The sequence below is a fragment of the Ammospiza caudacuta genome, chromosome 26 (assembly GCF_027887145.1).
Source record: "Ammospiza caudacuta isolate bAmmCau1 chromosome 26, bAmmCau1.pri, whole genome shotgun sequence".
Classification (NCBI taxonomy): Eukaryota; Metazoa; Chordata; class Aves; order Passeriformes; family Passerellidae; genus Ammospiza; species Ammospiza caudacuta.
Genome location: NC_080618.1, coordinates 7,735,121 through 7,761,963, shown reverse-complemented (window position 1 = coordinate 7,761,963; position 26,843 = coordinate 7,735,121). Strand labels below are relative to the sequence as shown.

The following is a 26,843-nucleotide window of genomic DNA, read 5'->3' as shown; positions in this document are numbered from 1 at the left end:
ACCTACCCACGGGCTCTGCTTGCCACGGAGCTGCCCGGGCTGGCAGGGCCAGCAGGAGCAGGCTGAGAGCCAGGGCCCAGCGTGCCCGTGCCATGCTGCAGCTGCTGCTGGTGCAGCAGCCGTGACACCCACCTGCCCTGCACACCTGCAGGGCCTGGCTTTGGGCTCCACAGGGCCCTTTGTGACCTCAGGGCGTTCCACCAGCAACGTTCTGCCATCTCCACTGCCATCTCCCCCCAAATGTTCCCCAGCTGCCAGAGACAGCTCAGGCAGAGCCACCAGACTCAGCCCTGCCCCAGCACACACAGGCTTCTCTGTAGCTGCTCTAGAAAACTCTGCAGAGACCACCTGGGGCTTTACCTGTGTGCAGAGCAAGTCCCAGTGCTCCTGGGAGTGCCTGAGGGTGTCAGGTGTGCACCTGCCCTGAGCAGGGACCAAACCCTTCCTGGAGTTCCCCTGGAGGAGTCAGGAGCTGATAACACCTGGGAGTGATCCCAAACTCTTGGTGCCCCACATCAGTCACCAAAAAGGAGTGGCAGCTGTCAGCTGGCACAGGGAGCTGCTCACTCACTTGGCCCCTCAGGAAGTAAGGAGCACGCTCAGGAAAGCAAAGGAAACAGAACTTGGGGGCTGAGATTGAAACTGGGAGGAAACTGGCTGACCTTGGCTCCCAGCAGCATGGAGCGCACCGTCTCTCTATTTATTAAAATAACTAAAGTATATTTATTTATATAATAAATAATAATTATTTATTATAATAATAAATATTATTGGATGGTCGCAGTGCTGATCAAGGGGAGCAGCTGACGGAACCGGTTTTGGTTTCGGTAGCTTTGATCCGGTGCGTCCCGGGATCTTTGTGGACGGCTGGATGAACCCACGGGCCATAGTGGGGGGGGGGGGGGGGGCACAGTGGCGGGAGTCACCGGGCCAGAGAGCGGGACCGGAGCGAGGGAACGGCTCGGGAGCTCCCCCCGCCCCGAACGCAGCCGCTGCCGCGGGAACCGCTCCCGCCGCCCCGCCGGGCCGGGCCCAGCCCGCGCCGCTCCCGGTGCCGCGCCCGGTGCCGCTCCGGTGCTGCTGCCGCTCCTGGTGCCGCGCCCGGTGCCGCTCCGGTGCTGCTGCCGCCCCGGTGCCGCGCCCGGTGCCGCGCCCGGCCCTGCCCTGCCCCGCCCCCGAGCGGCGGCGTCGTGGCTCGGCGCCACCTGCAGGCGCAGAGCGGGAGCTGCAGCCCCGCCCCGCGCGGGGAGAGCCGGGAATGGCGAGGGGAGGGGGCGGCCGGGGGCACGGGGTACACGGAGGGCACGGGCAACGGGACACCGGGACACAGGGCGCGGGGTCTGGGCGTCCGCTGCCGCTGCTGGGAGGCGCCAGAAGGTGCCAGCGGTGCCACCGGAGGCCGGGAATGCCCTGGAACCCTCAGCGGACGGGAGGGGCCTCCCGGCGGCCGGAATAGATGTGCGCGGGGCGGGTTCCGGGCGGACCGGAAGTGCGGCCGAACCCGTTGCCGTGACAGCGGGCCCGGGGCCGCCATGGAGGCCGCGCTCACTGACATGTACGACCAGGCGCTGCTGGGCATCCTGCAGCATGTCGGCAACGTGGAGGAATTCCTGCGCATCCTCTTCGGCTTCCTCTACCGCAAGACCGACTTCTACCGGCTCCTTCTGCGGCCCGGGGACCGGCTGGGCTTCCCGCCCGGCGCGGCGCAGGCCATGGCCCTGCAGGTACCGGCGGGGCCCGGGGGATGGCGCGGCCTGGCCTTGCCGGCAGCCGGGGCTCTCACTGCCGCGGAGCCGAGCCGCACGGGCCGTGTCTCCCCGGCTGGGCGGTGTTGGTATCGGGCCGGCCGCGGGGTTAGCTCCGGGCAGTTGTGGGTCACGTCTGACCTCCAGCTGCACTGGGCAGGCTGGGCTGGAGGCCAGCTGAGGGCTAGGATTGCCTCTGCTGGGATCACATCTTCTCCTGCACCTGTCTGCTTGGGCACAGGCAGTGCTAGCTCAGCTGTCCTGCAGCTTTTCCCGGGCCAGCTCATCCTGCCTGCCCGTTGGAGACTTCGTCTGAGTGCCGGCTTGCCAATGGTCCCTGGGTGAGCCTGGAATATGGGGTAACGGGAGGCTTCCTTGGAGCCCCCTCCCAGCCAAGAGCTGAATCTCACTGCTCTTCTTTTCCCTGGAGTAACCAGCCCTCTTCCCAGGCCAGGGAGAGGCTGGCTCTGAGAACACAACCCTAGAAACAATTCCAAAATGCCCCCAGGGCTTTCTGAGGCGTGCTTGACGCGGCCATTGGACTTTCCGAAGAGTCTGAGCTGTTTTTGTGGTGACTGCAGCAGCTCGGGGTGGGTGTGTGGTGCAGAGAGAGGCGGGGCAGGAAGGAGCAGGTGCCCAGGCGTGTGATGCTGCTCCTGTCCCGGTCTGGGCAGTGCTGCTCACCGTGCTGCTGCCCGTGCTTGCTGTTCCCCCCAGGCGTTCCGGGTGTTCGAGCGCATGGCCAGGCAGGACGATGAGAAGAGGCGCCGCGAGCTCGAGGCCAAGCTGAGGAAGAAGGAGGAGGAAGAGGAGGCAGCCGCAGCCGCCGAGAGGGTGAAGCTGTGTCCTGCGGCTCAGGAGATCGAGGTGGAGACCACGGAGCACATCCCAGCAGCAGATGCTGGGGAAGCTGCAGGCACGCAGGAGCCAGCTGCAGCCCAGGGTGCTGCAGCCCCCAGCCCGCCGCCAGTGGAGCCCCCAGGGGCTGCTGCCCCAGCAGAGCTACCCACGTAAGGCTCTCTCACTCTCTTCATGTTCCTGGTGGGGGGAGGCAGAACCCTGGGCAGGGCATCCGCTGTTCCCTGCACAGCCTTTTTGGGTTTTGGCTTTGCTGTGCAGGTACTCAGCCCTTTGGGAGGCTGTGAGGATTTCCCTTGCAGGCTTCCAAGGCTGGAGGCATTGTGTAACTCCCCACAGCAGGGCAGCAGTTGTTGTCCTGGGGGAGGTTCAGGGTTTCCCACTCTGCTCTGAGCAAGAGAGGTGGCATATCCTGTACATGGCCCCACAAAGCTGGGCTGGGCCATGCAGCTCCTCCACAAACTGGTTTTGGTGTGCACTGTCCCTTTTCTGGCACCTGCTAAGGCTCATGAGGAAGTTCTGCAGCCTTTTTGTGAGTGCTGGACTCCCTGGTGTGCTGGGAGACATCCCAGAAGCCACATGGGAGTGTGCACAGACACCTGCAGTACCTGTGAGTGTGCACAGACACCTGCAGTACCTGGGAGTTACCTGCTGGCAGGCCTGGCAGCTGCAGCACCAAAGGGCTTTAGAAGCCTCTGGAGGTCTCTGGCCCAGCCCTTGGCTCAGAGCAGGGCCAGCTTTGAGGATCAAGCAAGTGCTGCAGAGTTTTCTCTTTAGCTTGGTGGCTTTCCAGCAGTGCCAAGCAGCCTCCATTTGTGCAGAAATGTCTTTGTGTCACAGTCTTTCCACAGGTTCTGGGACACTCCCAGTCTGGCTCTGCTGAGCAGCAAGCTGTGGGCTGTGGAGGGCCAGCATGGCCCCTCTGAACCTGAATGCAGGTCCTGTACAGGCTCCACTCCTCCTTCCCTGGCATCAGCCTGACCCTGAGCCAGGTCAGAGCTGCCCAGCCCTTCCTCAGGGCCCTCATGCCTCGCTGAGGCTCAGACTGCTGTGTTTCTTTGCTGACCAGGTCGGGGGTGATGCTGTGAGCTGGCTGTGCAGACTCCATCTCCTCCTCCCCTGCCTGCTGTGTTCTGTGGCCAGACCTGTGTGGTGGCTGTGCCAACCCTCTCTGATCCCCACAACGGTCCTGACCATGTGTGGGGTTTTGCTGTGCCTTGTCCCTGCTGTCCCCTGGTGCTTGGTGAGGAGGGAAGCTTGGGCTGGAGCTCCCTCCTCCCAGCCAGTTTTGGAGCAAGCTGCCGAAAGGAGTGGACCACTGGTGGACCCCAAATCCTGTAAGGGGATAGAGAATTCAGAGCTCAGACTTTGGGGCATATTCCATATGCCTTGGCATATGGAAGGGACAGTCTGAGGACCAAAATCTTGGGAACGGTAGGATGATATGTGGCAGGAGTGGAGAGGTTTGGTTCTTCCCCCAGGAGATGGCTGGGCACTTGAACAGGCTCTGTGTTCAAGGCTGCCAGAGCTCAAGGAGCATTTGGACAACGCTCTTGGGCAAATGGTGGCGTTGTTGAGGTTGTCCTGTGCAAGGAGTTGGACTCAATTGTTGAAAGGGAAGGAAGCCAACCCACCTTGTCGTTGATCAGCATTGACTTCGATTTATTGATTAAATCAGCCACTTTATAAACCAGTCTTAATTAACTTCATGCATATTGTAAAATCCAAGCTCACGATAGGTTAACAGAGAAAACTCTTAACCCTTCCTGTTGTTTTACAATACCTATGATTTGTTTATTGAAAACAGGATAGCGTTCTCACTGTGATATGAAAAGTTCCCAAAACTTCCATATCTGTTCCCAGGAAGCTATCTTTTCCCAGAGAGCCCAAGGACAGAGTGTTTTGCCTGTTATGGGAAGACTGTCTGAGAATCTTATTGTTTATAAAGTGATGCTTGAGAGAGCCTAATTGTTTATAGAATCAAGCCTGGGAATTGCTTTACAACTACCTTTTACTTTTCTCTCAACTGTATGCCTTCATGGCCTCTTTCTTTAAGCCATGCTTGAACCAGACTCTCCACACTCAATGATCCTCGTGGGTGCCTTCCATCCAGCTCAGGGTATTCCATGATTGCATTATTCTAGAACAGTGTGGAGTCAGGTTCTGCAGCCTTGGCTGGAGCTGTGCTGGGGAAGAGCCTTGGAGTGGCCACCACAGGGAGGGGGAAAGGGGGCAGGCAAGGTGGCTGCTGAGTCACCTGGCCCAGTGGAGGAGGAGAAAGGGCTTGTGAGTAACTGATGTGCATCCCACGGGGTAAAAATAAGCCAAAAGCCAAAAATGAAATCATCTGCAATGCCTGTGCTGGAGCTCTCTTGGTAAAGGTGGATTTTCTCCGGGGCTGCCAGTCTGACCGCAATCCCTGGGCAAAATTAGCAACTCAAAGAAAGCCCTGCCAGAGTGCACAGCAGAGACCTGGGTGTGTCCAGCCCAGCTTTCTCCCAGAGGAGAAGAGAGGGAGAGGTTGGAGGCCCAGTGAAACTGTGAGCAGAGGGAGCTGGGCTGGGCTCAGTGCCAGTTGCTCCTCTCCCTGTTCAGGCCACGTTTGCTGTGGTTTGTCCCGAGAAGTTTCACCTCAGGGCTTTGGCTGTGGGGCAGCAGCTGGTGTGAGGAGAGTTCAGCTGCCTGAAACAAACGTCAGGGCTGCAGGAAGGAAACTGGAGGGATCAGGAAGGAAGGTGGGGGCTCGTGTGAGAGCAGGATTGGTCTGACAGCGAGTGTGGTGGAGCCAAAAGGGATGGTTTCCGCTGTGTCTGCTGAGAGCCTGGTTAAAACTCAACCCTTGCCAGCGCCACCCTCTGCGTGCGTCCTGGCACTGCTGCAGCTTGGCCCCTGTCAGACCTCACGCTCAGGTGCTGTTCTGCAGCCTGCAGCTGTGGCATTGAGCACCGAGCCCTGCGTGGTAGCCCTCCCCTGGGTGTGCCCTGCTGCTGCCACTGCAACTTCTGCCCTCCCCAGTGGGCTCTTCTCCCTCTTCTCCTACTGCTCCCACCACCCCAAACTTGCTGGTGGGGTGGAACACCTGCAGCCCCCTTGGTGCCCTTGGGGGGCACTTTAAACCCGTGGTGGGTGAGACCCGGTGCAGGTGGCCCTGTCCCAGTCGCAGGAGTCTCGTGGTTCCAGGCCAGGAGCAGGGGGTGTGTGCGGGCTGAAGGAGGGCAGGGAAGCGTGCGGATTGTCCCGCTGTAGTTGGTTTCGATGCCTCTGGGGGGCACTGGAGCCCCCGGAAAGGCACTGGGGGCCGGGCGGGCACCCCCCGACAGACTATTAATAATTTAACCAACTGCTTAATTCTCCACAGCCCCTTCCTTCTGAGCAAAACCCAGAGCTACCAGCCTGGCTACGAGGGGCGCATGAGTAATGCACAACTCTGGCAGCAGGAATGCAGAAAAGAGCTTAAACAAAAATATTTTCCATCTCCCTTCCTTCCCCCCGCCCCTCCAGCCGCTGGTGAAGAAAACCGCTGCCACTAGAAGCTATATAAAAACTTGCTCATTCTGTCAACCTGACGGCTCTGGAAATGTAGGGCAGGTACCATCCCAGATCTGCCAGCTCCCATCAGAGCCTCGCGCTGCGCCGGGTGCTGGGCTGTTGGCTGGGAACATCTTATGAAGCACAGCGAGGTGGTAGCAGCTTTTTCAGGGTTGATCCAGATGAATCAAGCCAGTTTTGCAGGTGTGGAGGTTTTCAGGGCTCAGTCTGGGGCTCGGCCAGGTCTCCCCAACTTCCTCACTTGTGAAAGGCAGGTGAATCAATTCCTTTTTGCTGCACGTTGCTGTGCCAGATCACCCAGCAGCAGCTGGGGTAAATACACCAAGGACTGAGGTGTCTTTGGGGTGACACTCGTGCCAAGAGCTGTGCCAAAGGGACAGAGGTCTCTATGCCACAGAAGCAGCCAGGCTCCTCTTGCAGCTGCCCCAGTTGTGGCAGCTCTCTTGCTGTCCCTGCCTTGCCAGGAGGGCAGCAGGACACAGCCCTCCTCACACCTCACCATGGGGCTGCTCTTCCTCGCCTTGCAGCTGCACAGTCCCAGCTCTGGCTCTTCCCCCATCTGCTCCCAGAAGCCATCCTTGCCTGAGCTCAGCTCCTAATTTTGAACACCTCTGCTGCCCAGCACCCTCCCCTTCCCCCAGCTTGGATTCCATCCTGCATATATTTGCCACACAGCATTTAAAATAGAGCCTGGCAGCCCACGTGTGGCACTGCGCAGCCCGGCCTGTGCTTGTGCTTTACGACTTTGGTTCCTGGCTTCCCTCTGCTCCTTGCTTTCTCCCAGTGTGAACTGGGGGGAAGCTCTCATGCCCCTGTCCTGTGAGTCCCTTCTCTCACTCCAAGTGTGGGTAGGAGGTGGTGCAGGAGGCTGGGAAGGGCAGTCCTCGAAGCCTGTGCATGATGGTGAATGTCTCACCTTCATGTGTTTCTCCCTCCAGCTCTTGTGTCTCTCCCAGGTGCTCCAGCCAGGTGTGCTCAGGATGGGGCAGCTCTGGTCTGTGCCTTAGAGATGATCTGGGCAGGCGAGGTCTCTGAGAGGAGGATCTTTGGGTATGGAGACCCAGGAAGCAGGGCCTCTGGGGCGCAGAACACCGTGCCAGGTGGGGCCAGGAGGATGTGCAAGTGCCTCATTCCTGAGGAACCCTTTGGCTGCTGCTGGGCACTGCAACGTGCGCGGCAGAAACCCTGGGGTGTCTGTGGCCTCAGCCATTCACCTTTTGTGGTGTGGAGAGAAAAGGGGCAGCAAGAGGAGTGGGCTGAGGTGAGGAGGGGGCTCTTCATGGCTCCTTGGAGGAGACCCTTCAGGTGTTGTGGAGCCTGTGGCTAGGGAAGGGGCTCTGCTCACCCTGTGCACACAGTGCCAATGCCAAGGAGGAGGGCAGACAGGCTGCTGCTGAGCAGCAGAGCTCTGGCCACACTGGGTGCCCCACTCACCTGGTCCAGGTGAGCCCCCCACCGGGCTGCTCTACCTGGCATTGCTCTGCTGTTCCTGGGAGGGGAGCTGGGGCTCAGCAGTGACCTACAAAAGCTCCTGTGGTACTCCCTGGTTAGATTGAACCAAAATGCATTAATCTGGTGAGCTAACTCCTGACATTCCAGCTCTCTCCTGAGACCCACCACTCCCATTCCCAGACCCCTGGCCACCTGGAGTTAACCCTTTGTGGGCCGCACTGGGAGCATCCCTGGGATGACACAGCAGTGCTCTGGGAAATTTCCATGAGGCGCCTGTGTGAGTCTAACTCAACTTAGCAACGGCTTGGCTTTGCTGGAAGCCCAGATGGCGTTTTGTTGTGAGGTGCCTGCAGGATGGGCTTCCTGGCATGGCTGCATCCTCCTTGAGGTGCCGGGGACAGGAATTTCACTGCTGGTCACCTTCTCTGGGGGAGCAGGGCTATGAAGAGGAGCTGTTGCTGCATGCTGCTAACTTCAAGGCTGGTTTTGTTGGACTCAGAGACTGCGTTGTCCCAAGCTTTCTCGAAGGGAGGGGAACCCTTAGGTGCTCAGCAGTTTTGTCTGGGACTGTCCAGACCAGAAGCCAGTTAAACTGGTTTCCTTCCCCGCTGCCCCTATGGGCTTTCCTGATGAGCTCACTTTAGAGTCCATGCTGTTTTTCCAGCCTGACCTAGAAAGGAGCTGATCTTGATCCATATTTAAGGAGAATCTGTCCTGGTTCCGATTCCTCTTATGCACGTGGGGCTGTGCACAGGGAATTCCTCCAGCACGGCCAAGGCCTGTCTTGAGCAGGAGTCAGACAGAGCTCAGAGAACGGCCTGACCTGATACAGCCGAGCTCCATCTGGCCCCATATCCTGTCTCCATCAGCAGCAGATGCTGGGGGAAGAGGAGAAGAACAGAATGAGCGGTGCAGTGATACTTTCTCTGCGCTTTCACCCTATCCGGATACAGAGTGGCTCAGTGCCTTTCTAAACACTTGGTCCTTCAGCCCTGTGGGGGGATTATTATTAGATGATGAGGAGCAGTCAGGGTCCAATTTTCCCTCCAGTTGGGTAGCTGAGATCAGCAGCAGAGTGCCAGCTTCCCTGTGCTGCGCTGAACTGCTAAGGCTTTTGGTTGCCCTACCAAGGTACTGAGCTCCAAAATTAGGTCCTGGGACCAAAAATAACTAAATTAAAACCTATAAATTTTTCTCTCAACAAGCAGAAAATCCCAGGGCTGGAAACCAAGGGACAGCATGTGCCCAATTCTTAGGTAAAAAAGCAATCACTGTTTGCTTGGTTTAATATTGCAGTGTTCACCAAAAGGGGCCTAACATGGAAAACTATCTGGACTGGGCCAGGTTCTGTTGATGGTGCAGGGGTCCGAGAGGTCACCTTGTCCTCTATTCCCACAGCTCAATCCCACTAGGTTCTTTTGGCCTTATCCCTCTTTGCCAGGGCCGCCTGGCTGGCTGCCTGCAGGTCTCTCCCTCAGGAGATCTCTGAAGCCCAAGGTTGTATAAGCTCTGCAAACAATAAAGATCCCAGGGGTCTTTTCCAGACGGTGGCACGTCCTGCTGTCCTTGACCTAAATATCCCAGAAGTAGTGAAATTTAGCCCCCTGGTGCCAGCGCTCCAGCACTCTTCTGCAAGCCGGTGGTGGCATTTCCACTTGCCTAATGTCAGTAAGCTGGCGCTGTGGAACAGCTCTGTAAATAACTCGGGATGCAAAAGGGAAGGCTCAGAGCTCTCCAGAAGTGAGCCAGCTTGGAAAAGAGCAGGGCTCTCCCCGGGCAGGGAGGGGGGCAGAGCACCTTGGTGGGGCTGGTGGGGGCTCCAGATGCAGAGGAGGCAGGTGCATTTGTTGGTTGGCTGCTGGGTAGAGCAGCAAAGGCATCATGTGGGCACCTGGTACCCAGGAGGAGCCTTGACCCCTTCCCACTGTGTCACTGGGGCTTGGTGACACAATGGAATCTAGGGGGATATGTCCTGATGGGCTTGATTTATGGTTGCTGGTCCCAGCCTGGTGGTAAGTTGAAGCTCTGAGGCTTCCTGAAGGTGAGGTGACCTTTGAAGTACAAGGCACATGGGGAGCAGCTGAGAGAGCTGGAGGGGCTTATCCTGGAGAAAAGGAGGCTCAGGAGGAATTTTCTTACTCTTGACAACTGTCTGACAGGAGAGGATCTGGCTCTGCTCCTAGAGAACAAGGGACTGGAGAAAAGGAAACAGCCTCAAGTTGTGCCAGGGGAGGTTTGGTTTGGATATTGGGAAGATTTCTTCATGGAAAGGACTGCCCAGCCCTGGCACAGGCTGCCCAGGGCCATGATGATGGAGTACTTATCCCTGGGGGGTTTGACAAACATGCATATTTGGCACTTGGGTACGTGAGTTAGTGGTGGCCTTGACGGTGCTGGGGACACAATTGGACTTGGTCTCGGAGGGTTTTCCCAACCAAAATAATTCTATGATTCCGTGGTCCTTGTAAGGCTGGTGGTGGGCACTGCAGGCTTGAGCCTGGGCTGCGCTTCCAGGCTAGGCTGTGCCTCAGGTGTCAGAGGGAGGGGGAAGGCCCCGGCTGGTATTTTTCACTTTGTGTGTTTGAGAGCAGGATCATCAAGCTGCACAGTGCAGTCCTGGGGATGTGTGCTGAGGACCCCAGGGATAATGGGCTGTGGGGAACTGTTGACAGACCTCTGCCCACTTTGGGGGTGAAGAAGACTTTCCAAAACTGGATTTGGGTGGTTCTCCAGCAAACCAAATACACCTGGGTTGGAAGAAACCCTGAGGATTGGGAGGGCCCTGGACCACTGCTGCTCAGGGCTGGAGCTTGCTGCTGGACAAGGAGTGTCACAGAGGATGGAGATGGATCACAGGGGATCGGAGGGGATCCTGAAGCTTATTGACTGCAGTGTGACTTGAACTGTAAAGGAAGGGATTTGGCATTCAGCTTGCTTAATGCTGTGCCGGAGCCCTCATTAGTTGAAGTGGTGGTACAGAGAAGCCTTTGAGGAGCCCTGGGTGCCTCCTGGACCCCAGTGAAGGCCTGGGAGCTGCAGTCTACATTTTCCTACCCTGGCACTTCCCAGGCAGAGCCCAGAGACAGAAAGTGCAACTGTCCTGATGTTTTGATGCCAAAAAATGTTAAATCTGGAGGTGGGAGTGAGGCTCCTTTGCAGCTTGCTTGCAGAAGGAGTGCAAAGCTGGGATTTTCTGTGCCCACAGTCCCTGCAGCTTTGGGAATGAAGCTTTCTGATGAGGTTAAACCTCTGGATTCCCTACCTGTTGCTACAGAACCCACACTGGAACCCTGAGGAGCAGAGGACACACTTTACCCTCTTCAAAATCTTAGAAGCTGGTTCTTTTTTTTAGCTTTGGCTGAAGCTTGGTAGGAGCTTTTTGGGGTGCACAGACCTTCCTGTATCTTGAGCACTTTTGGTTCTCATCTGAAAAGCTAGTAGGCAGAAGTTCTGGAAATCAGTATTCCAGCAAATCTGTATTCTGTTGTGTGTGCTGGTGTCTTTGGGTGAGCGTGGCTTTTCTGCAGCGTTGCAGAATGGGCTCTGCCATCCGCCTGCCTGCCTGCCTAGGTGGCACTGCTCTGTGGTTTCTGCCCTGCTGGGCTGCCTGCAGCCGCACTAGTGCTGGGAGGGCAGGATGCAGGTGTGGTGCAAGGAGCTTCCCCAGGAGGGAGCAGGGATCTGTGGTGGAGTGAATGCCTGGAGCTGCCAGGGCTCTGATGGACCACCCTAGGAGGGTGACCCGAGTGCTGCCACAGCAGGAGGATGGCTATTGCTGACATGGTGCTGGTTCCCAGCAGCCCTGTGCTACCTGCAGTTGAACTGCTCCAGGCTGAGAGGATCACCTTCGTTGAGTTGTTCTCAAAATCCTTGGAATTTTTTCCTTCTTGTGGGGGGAAAAGGGGGTCCATTGGCATTATGAGATATCAGTTCCTTCCCATGATACTTTCCCAGCTCTGCTCCTCATACTTTTCCTCAACTTCTGCATGCTTGCACCAAAACTCCTCAGTGAAGAGTAACTCAGTGAGCTGCCCTGCTTCTTCTCAGCTCAACCAACCAGATCCTTGGGTGTGTTTGGTTCCTGCTCTTTGTTTGTGTCCAGCACTGTGTTCACAGAGTTGGTGCTGCAGCTGTTGAGCTCCAAGGACAGAAATGTATTCAGCTGACTGTCCACAGAGCCAGGATTGCTGTTGCCATTTCCACATTGCTCAGCTCATCGTGCGTCACCAACCCACGGAGCTGGGAATCCCAGAGCAAGAAATGCCCAGGCATCTGTGTATGGGGCTTGACATCCAGCACGTCCACCAGGGACAGCACTGCCACCTCTCAGGGAGTGCCGTCCCCTTGTGTGGCTGCCCAGGGTGTAGGGAGGGAGTGGCTGCAGTGCCAGGGACACGCAGCGGCTGCGCCATGTGGCTCTGAGGAGTGGGGAACAGATCGGCTGCTTCTCGACGGTGCATTGTTAAAGGTTTCACCTCCCCCAAAATGACACATTGCGAGCAAAAATAGAACAAGACAGAACACATAGACCCACCCCCACCATCCCCACCACCCGGCAGCCAAGTGCACGCAGTGCCAAACCCTTGGGTTTAAAAGCTGTGCTTTGTCACCCTCCCTCCCCTCAGTCCTGCCACCACCTGCCCCAGCCCAGCAGGCGCTCAGGCAGTCTGGTGAGTGACCATCACACCAGGAGTGGCTGTACTGCTGGACAATCACCACCCAACCCACACTGTGGGCTGGATCTGACCTCTCTCTTCAGCTGCTGGCTCTGGGATGGGAGCAGGAACCGTGCTCTTGGTGCAGGAGGTTCTCTCATGCCCTGCACAGTGGTGCTCTTGGGACAACGTGGCAGATGCTTTTGGCCAGGAGAGCCACCTCTGGCATGGTGGCATGGCTTGGCCCAACCTGCTGTGAGCCAGAGCTGTCTCCTGTGAACGGTGAGGGAAGCTGCCTCCCAGCCAACTCTGGGAGCAGGGTCCAACTCTGGAGTGCCACTGGTGTGTGCTAAGCACAGTTGGACCAGGCAGAGATCTGTTTGGAAAGTGTCCAGGAAAGGAAGAGTTGCTCCAGGAGGTGGTAGAGCTGTCAGCCGTTTGTCAGCAGTGCCTAACAAGGCTGCGGCCTGACTTCACCACCCTGCATCCTCCATGGCTCCAGAGCTGGCAGTTACCCTGGCAGTGAAATTATCCAGGCTTCGTGAGTCCCCCCGTGATCCTGTTCAGGGGTACAAAGCCCATGCATGGATTTTTAACATCGGAAACAGAGCTGAAGCAGAGGTTGGTGGTGTCTTGGGTAAACACCTGGAGGGATTTGGACTGGGAGTTGGGGAGGAGAGGAGTGGAGAAGTAATGGCACTGGAACTTGCCTCCCCAGGACGAGCAGCCATGCCTGGAGGGAGGTTTAGGCACTCTTCAGGGGGAACTTCTCCCCCTGAAGCTGGGTGGGGGGCTGCAGGGCCGAGGCAGTGGGGCTGAGCTTGTCCAGTGAGCTGCACGTGATGGCAGAGGTGGTGGTGACATGTCCCTCCTTCAGCCGGCCGTGCTCCAGTTCTGGCACTCCAGCAGCTCTGGAGAAGGACAGAGCTGTCCCACAGGGACAGTTGGCCTGGGAGTAAGGCTGCTGTCCCCTGCACAGTCCCTATGCTGTGCAGAGAGACGTTGGACAGAGCAAGTCCTGCCTCAGTTTCCCTGTTGCACAGTTAACACCGGCTGTGGGGCTGGTGAGTCCACCTGTGCCCTCATAGGCAGCGCGATTGCGTTTGGTAATCTCCCAGAGGGGCTATCCAGAACTGCCTGGCTGGGATCTGCTCTCTCTTCTGAGGAGAAGGCACATCCAGGGCAGACCTGGTGGCTTTGTGACAGTGAGCGATTGCTGGTTTTATCCGTGCTGAGGCTGTGTGGCATTTGCAGCTGGCATCTCACCGTTTGTGCCTTTGTACCAGTGCATTTCTCCCACCTTTGATGATATGCATCTGGTCTCACGAGCCTTGGCTGGGCATAAGCCCACTGCCTCCTCCTGCTCCCTTTTGAGTTTTTCCCAGGAGAGGTCTGGAGGAAACAGGGGAAACAGCTGTTTGATGGTTCTTGTCTGGTTCTTTTGTGATTGCAAGGAGCCACTGACACTTGGGGTGGCAATTCCCAGCTTCCTCCAGGTGGCTTGCTGGCAGGTTTAGGAGGAGCCAGGTTGGGCTGTGCCTTGGCCAGCGTGGCTTCTGAGCCAGAAAATTGGGCTTGTCATGGAGGGAGGCTGCAGAGAACTGAAGGGTGGGGCAGGTAGGACTGTGGGGTGTCGAACCCCCTCCATGCTGCTGCCCCTGAAGGTCACAGAAGAACAGAAAGTGGCCAACACTGCTTAGAAGGAAACACTCTCTTAGGAGGAAAAAAGCCCAGCTGGGTTTGAAATTGGGTCAGATTTGCCCTCTGGTTCACCGTGTGGCCTTGTGGCCAGCCTGGATGGAGGGCAGGAGTCCCATGAAGCTGTGCCGTGCCTGGGCAGATGCCACAGCATGGGTAAACATCTTGTGAGGGCATTCAGCCAGCCAGGCTGCCCCGGGCTGCACAGACCCTCCTCCCTGCCAGAGGCCGATGCAGAGTGGTCTCCGAGACAGTTGTGCCCTGAGAGCCAAGCTGCGTTCCAGCACTGGGCCGTTCCTAGGTGGGACCGGGGCACACGTGAGCCAACGCGCGGGGCCGTGCCTGTGCGCTTCAGCAGGTTCCCTTCCCGCGGGGGCGGGCCCTGCAGCCCCTGGCCGCCCAGCCCCTGCCCGCCTGCAGCCCGGGCTCCTCGCCCTCCAGCCTGTTTGACTCCTCCAGTCCGGGGGCGGCTGGGAAGCGACAGCTGGAGCCAACGCAGCAGCCCGCTGCCATGCCAACCCTGTTTCCATGGCAATGGGCACCCAATGGGCGACTGCCAGCCAAGGCCAAGATGCCCGAAAATGAAGCGATGCCCCCTGAAATAGCCAGCAGAGGCTGGGAGCCTGGGAGCTGCCAGTGCCAGCAGCGCCTTCAGGGCCTGGGAGCGGATCAGAACCACCCCGGTGCACCGTGGAGCAGGGCAGCTGAAACCCTTGGTGCACTCCGTGAAACCATAGAGAAAAAAAATGGGGAGGTGCAGCCACGTCGACAGCCCCCTCCGGCTGTCTTACAGCCTAATTTAATTTAAATAGATGGCTCTTACATAACCCTCAGGGCACCGTGCTGCTGCAGCCAGCCCCACTCCGTGCTGGTGAGGGCCCCCCCAGAGTGCGGGTGCCAGGAGGGGAGAGGGGCACGGGAAGATAGGCTCCCCAAAGCTGTCTGTGCCCGGGGGCTGCTCCTCACCAGCCCCCCCTTCATGTAAGTCCCTGACCCCCATGTTTATCCAGCTCTACATTGAAGCCTAGGTGGGTATCAAAACATTTTAAAATAACTCTGCCTTTTGTTAGCACCACAGCTATCTTTAGAAGAGGTTTGGTTTTATTTGAAAGCCCTCTCTGGGAGGGTTCAGTGAAATAGATCCCCAGCCCAGCATTTTAAAGGGATATAGGTGTGATGATCTCCTTTCTTGTCTGGAAACACAGTATTGATTATTGCTTATTGATGGGATAAGTTCCATCTTACCCCTACAGCCATCTCCTCAGCTTTTCTGGCATTTCCACAGCTGAAAGAGACAGTGTTGTGCTCAGTGTGTTGCTCATGATTCATTTGTCCAGGCACCCTGGGATGGCTCTTGAGGCATCCTGGTCCCCAGCTCCATCCCCTCTCTGTGAGCAATTGCCCTGCTCATAACAGCTGGTAGTTGTCCCAAACGTTAAAATCAGGGTGAGGAGAACCAATGCTGTGTTTTCAGGTCACAACCATAGGCCACCACCTCTGCAGCCATGACAGTGGCTTGGGGGACAGCTCACACCCAGCACGTGCCAGTGTCCCTGCTCCTGCTGTGATGGGAAGAGGAGGGAACAAGGAGCTCTGCACTGGAGCAGAGGTGGCCAGGAAGGTGCTCTGGACGCACTGGGGGCCAGCTCTGCACCTTTTGGGCAGCCAAACCATCGTGTGTCTCAGCACTTGTCCTTTCAGCAGGGTTGTTGTCCCTGCAGCAGACTGGGGAGATGGGACTGTGAATCACCCACAGTGGGCAGGGTGGCTGTGGTCCCTCTGTCCTGGGGCTGCTTCCTTGGACCTGCTGCCTTCCATAGAGCCAGCAGGGAGGGAGAGATGCTCTAGGAGGACCGAGCGGAAGCTATGCCCTCCCTTTTGGTTTCTTGCATGCTGTTCTCAGGCTTCCTGCTCTCTCCAGGCTCTGATCTTTCTGACATTTAACCTGTGTCCCCTTTCTCCCCGCACAGCAGACAGGAGCAGTTCCAGACAAACCCCGACAGCTACAACGGAGCTGTGCGAGAGAATTACACCTGGTCCCAAGATTACAGTGACCTGGAAATTAAAGTGCCTGTGCCCAAGCACATTGTCAAAGGCAAACAGGTAAAGTGATGTGAGTGGTGTCTCTGTAGCATTTGGGTGCACAGCTTTCCTGGGAGACCATGTTTTGTATTGAAGCACCAAGATGTGGCTGTGCCATGTTCCACAGTGTGAGTCTGGTGAGGACTGAGATCACAGCCTGTCCGTGTTCCTGTTGTGCTGCACTGTCCTCTGCTCCATCTCAGCTAGGCTCCCTGAGCCTCACCCCTTCTGTGCTTTTTCTTTCTGCTTCCACTACCTGCATACTCACACGGGTGTTTTGGAGCCTGGCTGGGGATGGATGCCCTTCCTCAGTTGTTCCTCTGGCTCTGAGTGTTTTCTGCCTTGTGTTTGGAAGCAGGAGCTGCTGGAACGGCTCCTCTGGCACTGGGGAGCTGGATCAGGCACAGCCCCTGTGTGGCTTGACCTGCTCTAGATGGAAGGGAGCCGGCCTGGGGAGGAGGCTGTGGGCCAGCCCCTCCTCCTGGCTGGCTTCATGCACAGAGAGGTCTCTCCTGTCTTTGGCTCAGGCAGGAACTCCCCTGTTCTGCTTGTGCTCATGCTGTTCTTCCTGCACCCCTTCTGTTCCCTCCCGGTCAGGGACCCAGAGGGAGTGTGCCCATGGCTGGCCTTAGCTGGAGCTAGAACTCTTTCCCAAATGCTGCCCTTCCCTCTGTATTTTTCCATTTGGGAAGCCTGTGCTCCCCCATCTCCTGCTCTTCTCTGCTTCCAGGGTGGCTGAAAGGAGCACGCTGGAGTTTGTCACTGGCTTCAGCCTACACAGCTCCTCAGCATGCCAAGGAATGTCACTGGCAGCAGCAGCAGCAGCCCAGGCCAGAGGGGTGAGGGGGCACACGGCTGTCGCAGGCACAGCAGGGCACCAGGAAAATGCATATCTCCCAGTGGGTCTCTAAAACAAACCCAGAGTGTTTCTTGAAAGGATTCTGGGGTGTCCAGATGGATATTCCATCCCTCTGCATCAAACTTTGGTCACGATTCCTCTCCCTGACTAGGGAAGTTTCTTCCATGCCAGGGAAGTTGTGTTCTTTCCAAAAACCCCACACAGGGCTCTGTCTGCTCCATCCTTGGCCAGGGAGAGGTTCAGGAGCCTGCAGGAGCTCACAGGAATGGAAACAGGATATGGTTTCCTGACCTTTCCTTGGTTCAAGACTGTGCCATGGCTGTGGAAGAGTCCCTGCACCTCAAAAGGGGCAGGGGGGCTTTAAGGCACCCCCTTCCCCTGTGCCTGTGGCATGGCTCTGCCCACCCTTGCCCCAGTACTTGCCCACGCTGCCCTCTTGAAGCAATTGGTTGTTCAGATGCTGGACTTCCCTTCTCCTCGCACTCTCTTTCCTGGTGTTTTGTTCATCCATCCTCCTTGGGGCTCCTCTTGGCAGCTGAGTTTCCATTTCCAAATGATTCTGTGTATTCCCAGCCTTGAGGGAATGAGAACAGACAGGCTGGGGCTTCGGCCAGAGCAGGAGGACTCAGAGCAATTTAAAAGCTACATGTACTTTGGACGTGTTCATGGACGTGTACTTGCACAAGAGCAACATTCTATTGCATTCAGACAACTTCATATTTTAAAGAAATTACCAGGCTTTTGGCTTCTGCCTGCCAAGGCAAGATAAAAAATTTCTGCATTTGGTCCCTGAGTTCAGAGTGCACCCAACTCTAATGTTGCTCACAGTCTTCCTTATGACACTTTTTGGGTTTCAGGCTGTTGCTATGGCACATTTTGCTCTGGTGAGCTTAAGCTTTCCTTGTTTGGAGCTCAGGTGTCCTTGGAGCTGGAATGGGTGACTGGGTAGGTGAGAGCATCTTCCCCCATGGTCCCCCCGCTCTGATCTACTTGTGGGCGCAGCAGAGGCCCATGGATCTGAGCACTCAAATAGAGATGATGACTCCAGGCCTCTCTCTGCTGAACTCAAAAGGAGACAAGCTCGATTCCTCTCTCAGTTTGTATTTGCTTGTTTGAACTGCGTGGGCGGGCGTGGGCGCGTGGTGTGCACAGAAATCACTGTGGTGAAAAGGCCACAGCACACCACAAGAGCTGGCTTTCCTTGGGGGCAGCCAGGTGTTCTGGGGAGCAGAGGTGCTCGCAGGGAGCACATGGGGAGGCACAGGAAGCTTCAGAGCTGCCAGAGTACTGTGGCTTGCTCTTGGCCTTCCCCAGGTGAGGGCTGTCCACAGGTACCACCTTGTGCACACCTGAGTCCTCTCAAACATGTCCCTCCATGCACGGAGGGGCTCTCCAGCAGGGCGTGCTGCCCCTGTCCCTACTCCTGGGGGGCTGCTGTGCTGGGTGGGGCCTTCCTGCTAGGTGCAGGTAGAAGCAGTGTTGGAATGGCTTCTCATGTTGTCTCCTTGCACAGCAAAGTGGCCAGGTGAAGTCTTCCCAGACTTCTTCCATTTGGGTTTCTCTTCTCCCTCTCTCAACTCATTGCTGGTCCCAGAGCTACCTAAAAGGTGTCCCTTGGTCCCACCAGATACCTTGTGCAGCCACCTGTGAATAAAACCCTCTCACATTTGGTTATTTTTGTCCATGTGGAACCCACAGACACAATGCCTGCCACAGACCTGTGCCTGCCATGTCTCCAGCTTGCCTTTTTCCCCTTGGTCCTTTCTGGGCAGGCCCTGTCCTGTGCTGAGGGCCAGCACCAGTAGCTCTGTCCCTGCAGCCAGGAGCCTGAGCAGATGGTGGTGGTGGAGGGCAGAGCCTCATCCCCCTGCCTCTCTGCAGTAAGGTGTCAGCACTGGGCTGAGGGAGCTGCTCCATAGAGGGAGCACCTCCTCTGGAGGTGTTTTCATCCCAGCCAGGGGACAGCCTGCTGTCCTCTGCCATCCTCCTGTCCCGTCCCCAGTCCCCTGTGAGCACGGTCCTGCTGCCAGCTGCCACGGGAGCTGAGTGCCTGCGCTGTGTGTGCTGGGCCTGCTGTGCCCCTGCCAGAGCACACAGCAGCTTTGGGGGCTGTACCCTGGTGACATCAGTCACACACAGCCGCCTTCCCTCCCTGGCTGGAGCAGCTCTGCCTGTCTTCTGCCTGCGTGGAGCTAGTGAGCTGCTGGAAGTCTCCTAGGTAATGGATAATGTAATAACATTTCAAATGAGATCTGCAGAGCAGGAGGAAGATCTGGGGGAACTCTGGGAGAGAATGCAGGCAAATCTCACTGCAGTCTCCTCCTCTCGGGCCAGCGCAGGGGGCCACAATCCTGCCCCTTCCCAGCCAGGTCCTCCCCACATCCCCTGGCTTGGCGCGGGCTCTGCTGGCGGCACCTCGGGGCTGGAGGGGACAGGAGAGAACATATGGTCTCCACAGAGACCAAGGGAATGGCGTGCCTCTCACAGCCTGCCTCTGTCTCCCCGGGGGACAGCCGTGTCACCTGCGTGGCAGGTCGGAGCAGGGTTCCCCATATGGCTGCTGTGGGCGGGCGCTGGCCCCGTTCCTGGGGACGGAGCTGCCCCTGTAGCAGGGAGCCAGGAAAGCGTGCTGCAGCATTCCTCCTGCACACAGCCCCTCCTCACACACCCGACGGGAGGCCTGGGCTCAGCCCAGGGCTGCCTCCAGCAGCAGAAGCAGAGCCAAGGAGCAAGCTTTCAGCATGGTGCAGCAAATAGGGGATGACCGACTGCAGCCCTAGTATAGGAACCCTGACACTATCAGCCCCTGCTCAGCTATCAGGATCACACACACTCATGCCCAGCTTGACATGGTGGCAGAGAGGCAAACCCTAAAGAGCTCTCTCACAGCGAGTAGATGTCCAACCTTTGAATGCAGTTCAGAGGCCTGTAGCATTACTGGTCTTCTTTGAGGGGAAGCTGAGGCACAGGGTAGAACCAGCTGCCTTGAATTCTTCAGGGGTCCCCCCGATTGCTGGCTGTACTGCTTTTCGTTCCCTGAAGAGGTTCCCTCTCTCCTCCAAACTGTTGCTCTTTGCTGTGAGAGAACAGTGGGATTCTCACCCTGCTGCTACAGACAGGACTGGAAGCTCTTCTCTCTCTCATCCCCTTGCAAGTGCACTTGACCCCAAACCCCAGCTTGCACAGTGAGAAGGGAAGCAGGAGCCTTCCGGATTATTGTGTCTGTCTTTGTTTCCAGGTGTCTGTGGATATCAGCAGTGGTGCCATTCGTGTAGCAGTGCTGGAGGGAAGCAGCCAACACGTCCTCATGGAAGGGAAGCTCACCCACAAGATCAACACGGAGAGTTCCCTGTGGAGCCTGGAGCCTGGGAAGTGTATTTTGGTAAGGGTGGTCTACACCAGCTGTGTCTGCTTGGCTCGCAGCTCTGCCACGCTTAACCCAGGAAACTGGAGCAGCTGGAAGTTGGAGGCAGCTCTAGATGTGTCTGGCTTTGCCTGTCCAACTTCTGGCTCATGCTGCCCTTGCCTGTGTGCTGTGCCTTGCCTCCTACTCCTGAGTTGCCTGTCAGGGTGTGGGCTGGGCAAAGGGGTCCCCAGCTCCAGCTGAGGGCAGGCAGCACAGCCATCACTTGAGGGTGGTCTCTGTCCTCAATCCCAGCATGGGGCCCTGCACTGCACTGCTGGTCCTGCACACCTGGCCGTGCTGACCCTGCCCTCCAACTCTCCTGGCCCCACTCCAGCCCCAGCATCTTGGCAGGTGCCTGTTCCTCACCATTCCTTTCTGTCCTGTCACGGGATTCCTGCTTGCCCTGTTTGAGGTGGGCACTGTGGCTCCTCTGCCTCCAGCGGGCCTGTGGTTTGCTGTGGGTCTGTTGTCCCAAATCATCCCTGTTAAGGAGGTCTCAGGGCAGCTGATGCCCAGCTATGTGTTATTGGTGGGTTCCCAGCCCCAAGCCTCATTTCCAAAGTGCTCTAGATGTTCAGGCTGAGGGTGTGAGTTCAGCTGTGCTCACAGCTGGAGCTGCTGCAGGAGTTCTGCCCTTCACCCTGGGATCCTGAGTGTCAAACAGTTTCCAAAGTTTATATGCCAGTTTGGGGGCCAGGATTGTGCTAGGAGGAGGATTTTGCTACCTGTGACCATCTTTGCCCTATCCTTTTCCACCCAGAGGCTTTTCCAGGAGAGTTTCAGGAGTAACAAAGCTGTTGTGAGACCCAGGAGAGGACACGTGCTGTCTCCTGGGAGGGAACGAGCTGGCTCTAAGCCTTTCTCCCTGTAGCACGAGGGTGGCAGCAGATGAGCACCCAAATCCAAGCCCTCACAGTGGAAAATGGAGTGGAAATGTGCTGCCAGAGTCAGGAATCCCGTGAATGGTGTCTGGGGAGGCTGCACAGTACCACCCGACCACTGCTGATCCACAGGGATGTACCTCGAGTGACAGGCTGGTGCCAAAAGGTTGAGTGAGGTCCCTGCAAGGGAGAGGAGCTTCTCTGATGCTGCTAGGCCACTGAAGGGATGTGGTAGTGACATCCTTAGCCTGCATTTTGTAAATATTCATAAACATCTTGAAAATTAGCTGATCTGGGACAAAGCAATAATCCTGGAAAGGCATGAACCCGTTGAAGAGGAGGTGGCCCAATGGGTGTCTGCTCCACAGTGTGGATGGAAGCCTGGAAGTCCCTGGTGAGTGTTGCCAGGCCAGCAAGGGAGGCAGTGTCTCCTGAGTGCCCGTCAGAGGCCGGGCACGGCTCGGTGCCTCCCGGGGCGGCCGCAGGGAGCAGAGGGGGCTGTCACCCCCAGCCCCAGAGCTGGCTCTTGCCTCGAACAGCACGAGCCCAGGCTTGTGAGGATCTCCAGCTGACTGCCAACATATTGATGGTGGGATGAGATCTCGCTTGAAGAATTGTAAGGTAACTGGAGCAGAGTGAGTAATCCTCGCCCAAGAGCAGCTCCTTTTCCATGCGCTGAGTAGCCAGGAGTGGTTTGCGCCTCCTCCCAATTCATTCATCAGGGGACACCCACCCTTGTGGGAAGGCATTGCTTCATTCAGTGCCCGGATGGGGCCATTGGGGTTTATTTGGGGCTTATGGGGCATATGGACCCTTTCTGTGCCCCATTGCTCCCTGTGAGCTCCAAATGCAGCAGTTGGGCTGTCTCCCTCCTGCGAGAAGCTGCAAGGTGCTGCCTGGCTTCCCTGTGGGACCCAGGGGTGGCATTCTCTGGCAGGGTGTGGATGTAGCCAAAACTGAACTCACCCAGTGCCAGCGCTAGGGTAGTCCAAGGAGATCCTGCCTGCTTTGGGGACTGCTTGGGGCACCTTGGTGGCCCTGTCCATGCTGCATGTTCGTGGTCTGTGAATTGAGGTGATCCCTGCAGCAGAACTTGGTCTTGGTGCCAAGGAGGTGGAATCTCTTGCTTGGTCCTGTCTGTCTGAAAAGGTCTCAGTTCTGTGCAGAGAGGCTGTTGAGTCCTGTGTCCTCTTGCAGGGCGTGTCAGGGATCATCAAGATCCCCAGATTCTTCAGGTGGCTGCAGTAACAGCTTTCTCACTGTCCTCAGCCTCCCTGGCCTCCTCCCAGCTCCCTTCTGGGATGCCATTCACAGCCGTGCCAGCAGCAGACTCCCTTCTCCTCCAGCTCTTATCATGGGGAGATTTTTTTGCCTTACAACCCATCCTAGTTCTGCTTCCCCCATCCTGCCTGGTGTTCTTATTCGTATATCATCTTCATTATGTCACTCACACTCCAGCAGCCCCAGAACTCCCCTCACCAGCATTCAGAGACCACTCTGCCTTCTGCCTCCTGCTCCATGGAGCTTTCCCAGCTGGAGCCCAGCCTGACACCAACATGATTCTCATCTCATCCTTTGGCACACCCGTGTGCACGGCAGCAGAATCCAGCTGGCATTGTTCCTCAGTGCTCTGGTGACGTGGTGGGGGGGCGCTGTCCATTGCTCCTGGTCAGGATTTTGTCCCAGGATTGTGCCCCTGCCTGTGGCATGCTGCACGGTACCCTGGTCCTGGGTGTCATCCCTGTGCTCTCCCTTCTCTGTCACACCCGCTTGCTTGTTGAAAGTGAGATTAAAATAACCTCGCTGTTTTTAGCAATCCCCACTGGGTGTTGTGCACAACTCCTTTTGGTATTATTTTCGTTGTGGAGGATTTTTCTCCCATTCCTTCTCTTTTTCTCTTCCTCTCAGCCTTTGTTTTCCACGCTTGGGCTTTTGTCAGCAAGTCCTGCCTTGAACGTTTGTTGCAGTCTCGGCTTGCCATCCTGTGAGCCATGAGGCTGAGGGGATGCAGTTCATGGTGCTCAGCCCTGCCCTCCCCATACTGCTGAGAGCCCTCACTGGGGAAGTTCACAGCTTGCCAGCAGCATCATGGGGTCATCCCTCCTGTTCCAAACCTGAGGAGCCCGAAGGGTGCTCCTGCTGCAAGTGTGGACAGTCAGGGCTGCTGCCCCTCCACTTTGCTTTCTGTCTCAGGGTGATGTTCTGGGGGCTCCCCCACCTGCCCAGCCAGGGTTGGGAAGCCCAGGAGCAAACCCTCGGTGACTCTCCCTCCCCTCCAAAGTGGAACTGTGCAATTAAAAAGAGAACAAGCATGCCTGTCTAGCTGGAAAAACTAACGCCTTCCCCAAGCTGGAATATTTTACCGGCTCTGCTCTCCCAGAAGGATTAAACCCCAGCCACCCCCTCCTGTATTAATTGGTTCCTTTTCTTCACACCACGGAGAAGCTTGGCTCCGTAACAGGAATGGCTGTCCGTGTTCTCCCCTCCGGAGCTATTGAGCTTCCTAGGAGGTTTGAGCAAATTGTATTGTCTGCCTTTATTGATGATTTTGCAGAGGCCGACGAATGCCATAAATCTGCCCTGCTGCTGGGATTAGTGCTAAAATAACATGGGAGGAAGCAGCCCACTCTTCCTGGAAAAGCTGAAAGCAAGTTGGAGTTGCCGTTGCAGGATGCCCCTTGCTGGCCTCAGCACAGCCCTGCTGGCCAGCCAGCTCTGTTCAAGGCACTGCCATCAGGATGGCTTTTCCCACTGAGGGTGTTGGCTGGAGCAGGGAGATATCCCCTCTTCTTGTCCATCCCTCCGGGGCTGCTGCTGAGCTGTGGTGCCACGGGAAGCAGGTGCTGGCAGTCAGCAGGGGTGGCACAGAGCAGCAGGTGATGTCCTTGCCTCCTCTGCCACCCGTGCTGCCACCCACCAGCCAGAGCCAGGGGAGCTGAGGCCAAGCTTCCTTCTAGGTTAGGGAAAGGCAAGATGGCTGCACTGCCACACCAGAGTCCCTGACCCCACACTCCACCAGACACAGCCTCCTCATCCCACAGTGCTGGGCTCTGACACTGCTGCTTTGTCGGCCGTGTGGCCCCCAGGCCAGTGTCACCCCCAGCCACTGCTGGGGGACACTGGTCCCAACTTGGAGCCGTAGCGTGGGCTGAGATTTCATCCTCGGGGTGTGAGCTGGGGCTGTGGGGGCCCACAGCAGGGTTGTGCAAAGCCTTTGGCTGCTGGGGGAGGGAGGCAGGAGCATGCCACCCCTCTGCTAGCTGTGAGGCTGGATTAGTGTGAGCTTGACTTCCACTGGTGGGCAAGCGCCATGCTGCTGTCAGCCGAGCTCTGCATCCCTGCCATGGAGCTGTGAGGTGGGCAGGGGTACCAGCCACATCCTGGGCAGGACAGGGGCTGCTCCCCCCATTCGCTGACCCACAGCTTGTCCCCAGATCAGCCTGAACAAGGGGGATGAGTACTGGTGGAATGCCATCCTGGAGGGCGAGGAGCAGATCGACATCGACAAGATCAACAAGGAGCGCTCCATGGCCACGGTGGACGAGGAGGAGCACGCCGTGCTGGATCGCCTCACCTTTGACTACCACCAGAAGCTGCAGGGCAAGCCCCAGAGCCATGAGCTGGTAGGTGCTGGCTGCTTTGTGCCACCGGCCTTTCAAGGGTCCCATCCCCAGGAAAAGGGGCCCCATGGCTCTGCTCCATCTCAGAGCTCTTCATGTGTCCCCCAACACTAACATTTGGGGGGGGTCAGGTTCTGCTGATCAATCTTTTGCCATGCACTCCTGCCTTCCCCTTCCTGGCACCCTGGCAAGTGCCTGTAAGCCAGGGGTGGGCCCCACATCCCTGAGCCTCTTTCCCCAGCTGGCCCTGCTCAGGGCTGCACCCACGTGGGTCTGGGCTCAGCCCGACCCAGGAGCTGCCTGGTGCTGCCCTGGGCGCTGTCTGGGCACAGAAATGGTGTGTGCCCCTGGCAGTGACCACTGCCAGCCAGGCAGGAAGGGGCACTGCTGCCCACACCCCTTCCTGTGGGTCAGGTGGCCACGCAGCCCCAGGGCCTGTGGGATGAGCTGCAGAGAGCAGGGGGTGCGGGGAGCAGCGTGGCGTCAACCCGGGCTGATGGATGCCTCTTTGCAGAAGGTGCATGAGATGTTAAAGAAGGGCTGGGACACCGAGGGCTCGCCGTTCCGTGGCCAGAAATTCGACCCCTCCATGTTCAACATCTCCCCCGGCGCCGTCCAGTTTTGACAGTGGCAAAAACAACTGAGAAATAAAGCGGGGAGAGGCGACGTGCCCGCCCCTGGATGCCCACCAGGATCCTCCCAGCCAGCGCCAGTGCCCGGGACTCACTGATCCACGCTGCCAGCCCGTCCGTGCTGTGAGGGGAAGCCTGAGGAAGTGGGCAGATTTACATCCTGTCACCACGGCAACCTGGGCACCAGGACCCCTCTCCTCCCCTCCTCTCCTCTCCCCTCACCTCGAGCTGCTCCATGTTTTTCTGGAATAGAGGGAGCGTGTTGGGTCGCGTTGGGTGGCATAGTTACTGTTTTTGGTGGAGGAGGATACTGCTTTTGGGGTTTCTGGGGATGCAGAGCCCTCCCTGCCCTGGCACGGGGCAGCTTTGCCCCTCACAGGTGGAGATCGGTGCTGGGTATGGGCAGTGGGGATGGGGAAGCCTGCCCCTGCCTGCCTCTGCCAGCACCCTGCCCACCTGGCACCCCCAAATCCTCTCGCCAACCCCACTCCAGGGTGTCCCAAGGGGGCTGTGCTGCCCCGGGGGAGGCTTTCTCCTGTCTTCCCCCTCCTTCACGTCCTCACTGGACGGGGTCAGGACACCCGGGAGTGGGCAGAGGCCACAGCCATCTGCTAGGGTTTGCTCCCCCTGTGTCAGGGAGCAGCAGGGGTGCTCCCCACAGCACTGGCGTTTGGGGGGGCTGCAGGCCCACCCCTCATGGCCAGCAGCTGGGCAGGGGGGGTCTGAGAGTGGGGTCTGCCTGGGAGAGGAGGCCCCAGCAAGCCCAGCCTGGCTCTCACAGCTTCCACCAGCCCTCCCCTCGGGGTGTGTGGGCTGGGGGTCCCCAGCCCGTTGCCCACCCCACACCCCCAGCCTGCAATAAACACATGTCACCGTGGGGCCTGTGAGTGACTCGGTGCCACCAGGGGAGATGAGTGTGCCCGATTCTCCAGCATCACCTTGCTTAGGGGACAAGGACGGGGACAAGGACGGGGACACCGAGCCCGGGGTGTCTGCCTGTCTGTCTGTCTGCCAGCACGGGCTCCAGACACTGGGGTGGGTGTTGTGGTGGATATGGGATTCCTGGGGGAGAGTGGAATTTTTGGGGGTCCTTCGGGGTGTGAATATAGGACTCCTGGGGGTGGAGGGAGTGAATTCTGACATCCCTGAGAGGGGCTTGGTGTAGGATACCCGAAGGAGGGCCGGATTTATGGGGTTACATGGGTGCGGGGGTGTTGGAATGTGGGATCCCGGGGGAGGGGGGCTAGATTTTGGACTCCTCGGGGTGTGGTGTGAGATCCCTGGGGAGAGGCGCTGGATTTTCGTGTCCGTGGGGCAGGGGGGTGGCTCTGGGATCCCCACGGCTGGCTGGGTTCCACACGGTGGGTGCTTTGGGGATGCCGCCCCCGCCCGAGGTGTCACCCACC

General features: G+C 57.7%; 1 protein-coding gene across 2 annotated transcripts; it reads left to right on the top strand.

Annotated features, from left to right (window-relative positions):
- Positions 1–1,392: 1,392 nt before the first annotated feature.
- NUDCD3 (NudC domain containing 3) lies at positions 1,393–26,305 on the top strand. Of its 2 annotated transcripts, none has more exons than XM_058820218.1 (6): positions 1,393–1,724; positions 2,463–2,755; positions 15,931–16,060; positions 20,137–20,280; positions 24,620–24,808; positions 25,320–26,305. In XM_058820218.1, the coding sequence occupies exons 1-6, from the start codon at positions 1,533–1,535 to the stop codon at positions 25,428–25,430; spliced, it is 1,059 nt and encodes a 352-aa protein (XP_058676201.1). In that variant the 5' UTR covers positions 1,393–1,532; the 3' UTR covers positions 25,431–26,305. The 2 variants fall into 2 exon arrangements, with proteins under 2 accessions (XP_058676201.1, XP_058676200.1); XM_058820217.1 differs by having other exon boundaries at positions 15,928–16,060.
- Positions 26,306–26,843: the final 538 nt, after the last annotated feature.

Excerpts from the sequence above, each read along its gene's own strand:
- NUDCD3 (XM_058820217.1), top strand. The coding sequence starts at position 1,533 with ATGGAGGCCGCGCTCACTGACATGTACGACCAGGCGCTGCTGGGCATC. Across the intron at positions 1,725-2,462 it reads CGCAGGCCATGGCCCTGCAG|GCGTTCCGGGTGTTCGAGCG; the intron begins GTACCGGCGGGG and ends TGTTCCCCCCAG. Across the intron at positions 2,756-15,927 it reads GCCCCAGCAGAGCTACCCAC|CAGACAGGAGCAGTTCCAGA; the intron begins GTAAGGCTCTCT and ends CTCCCCGCACAG.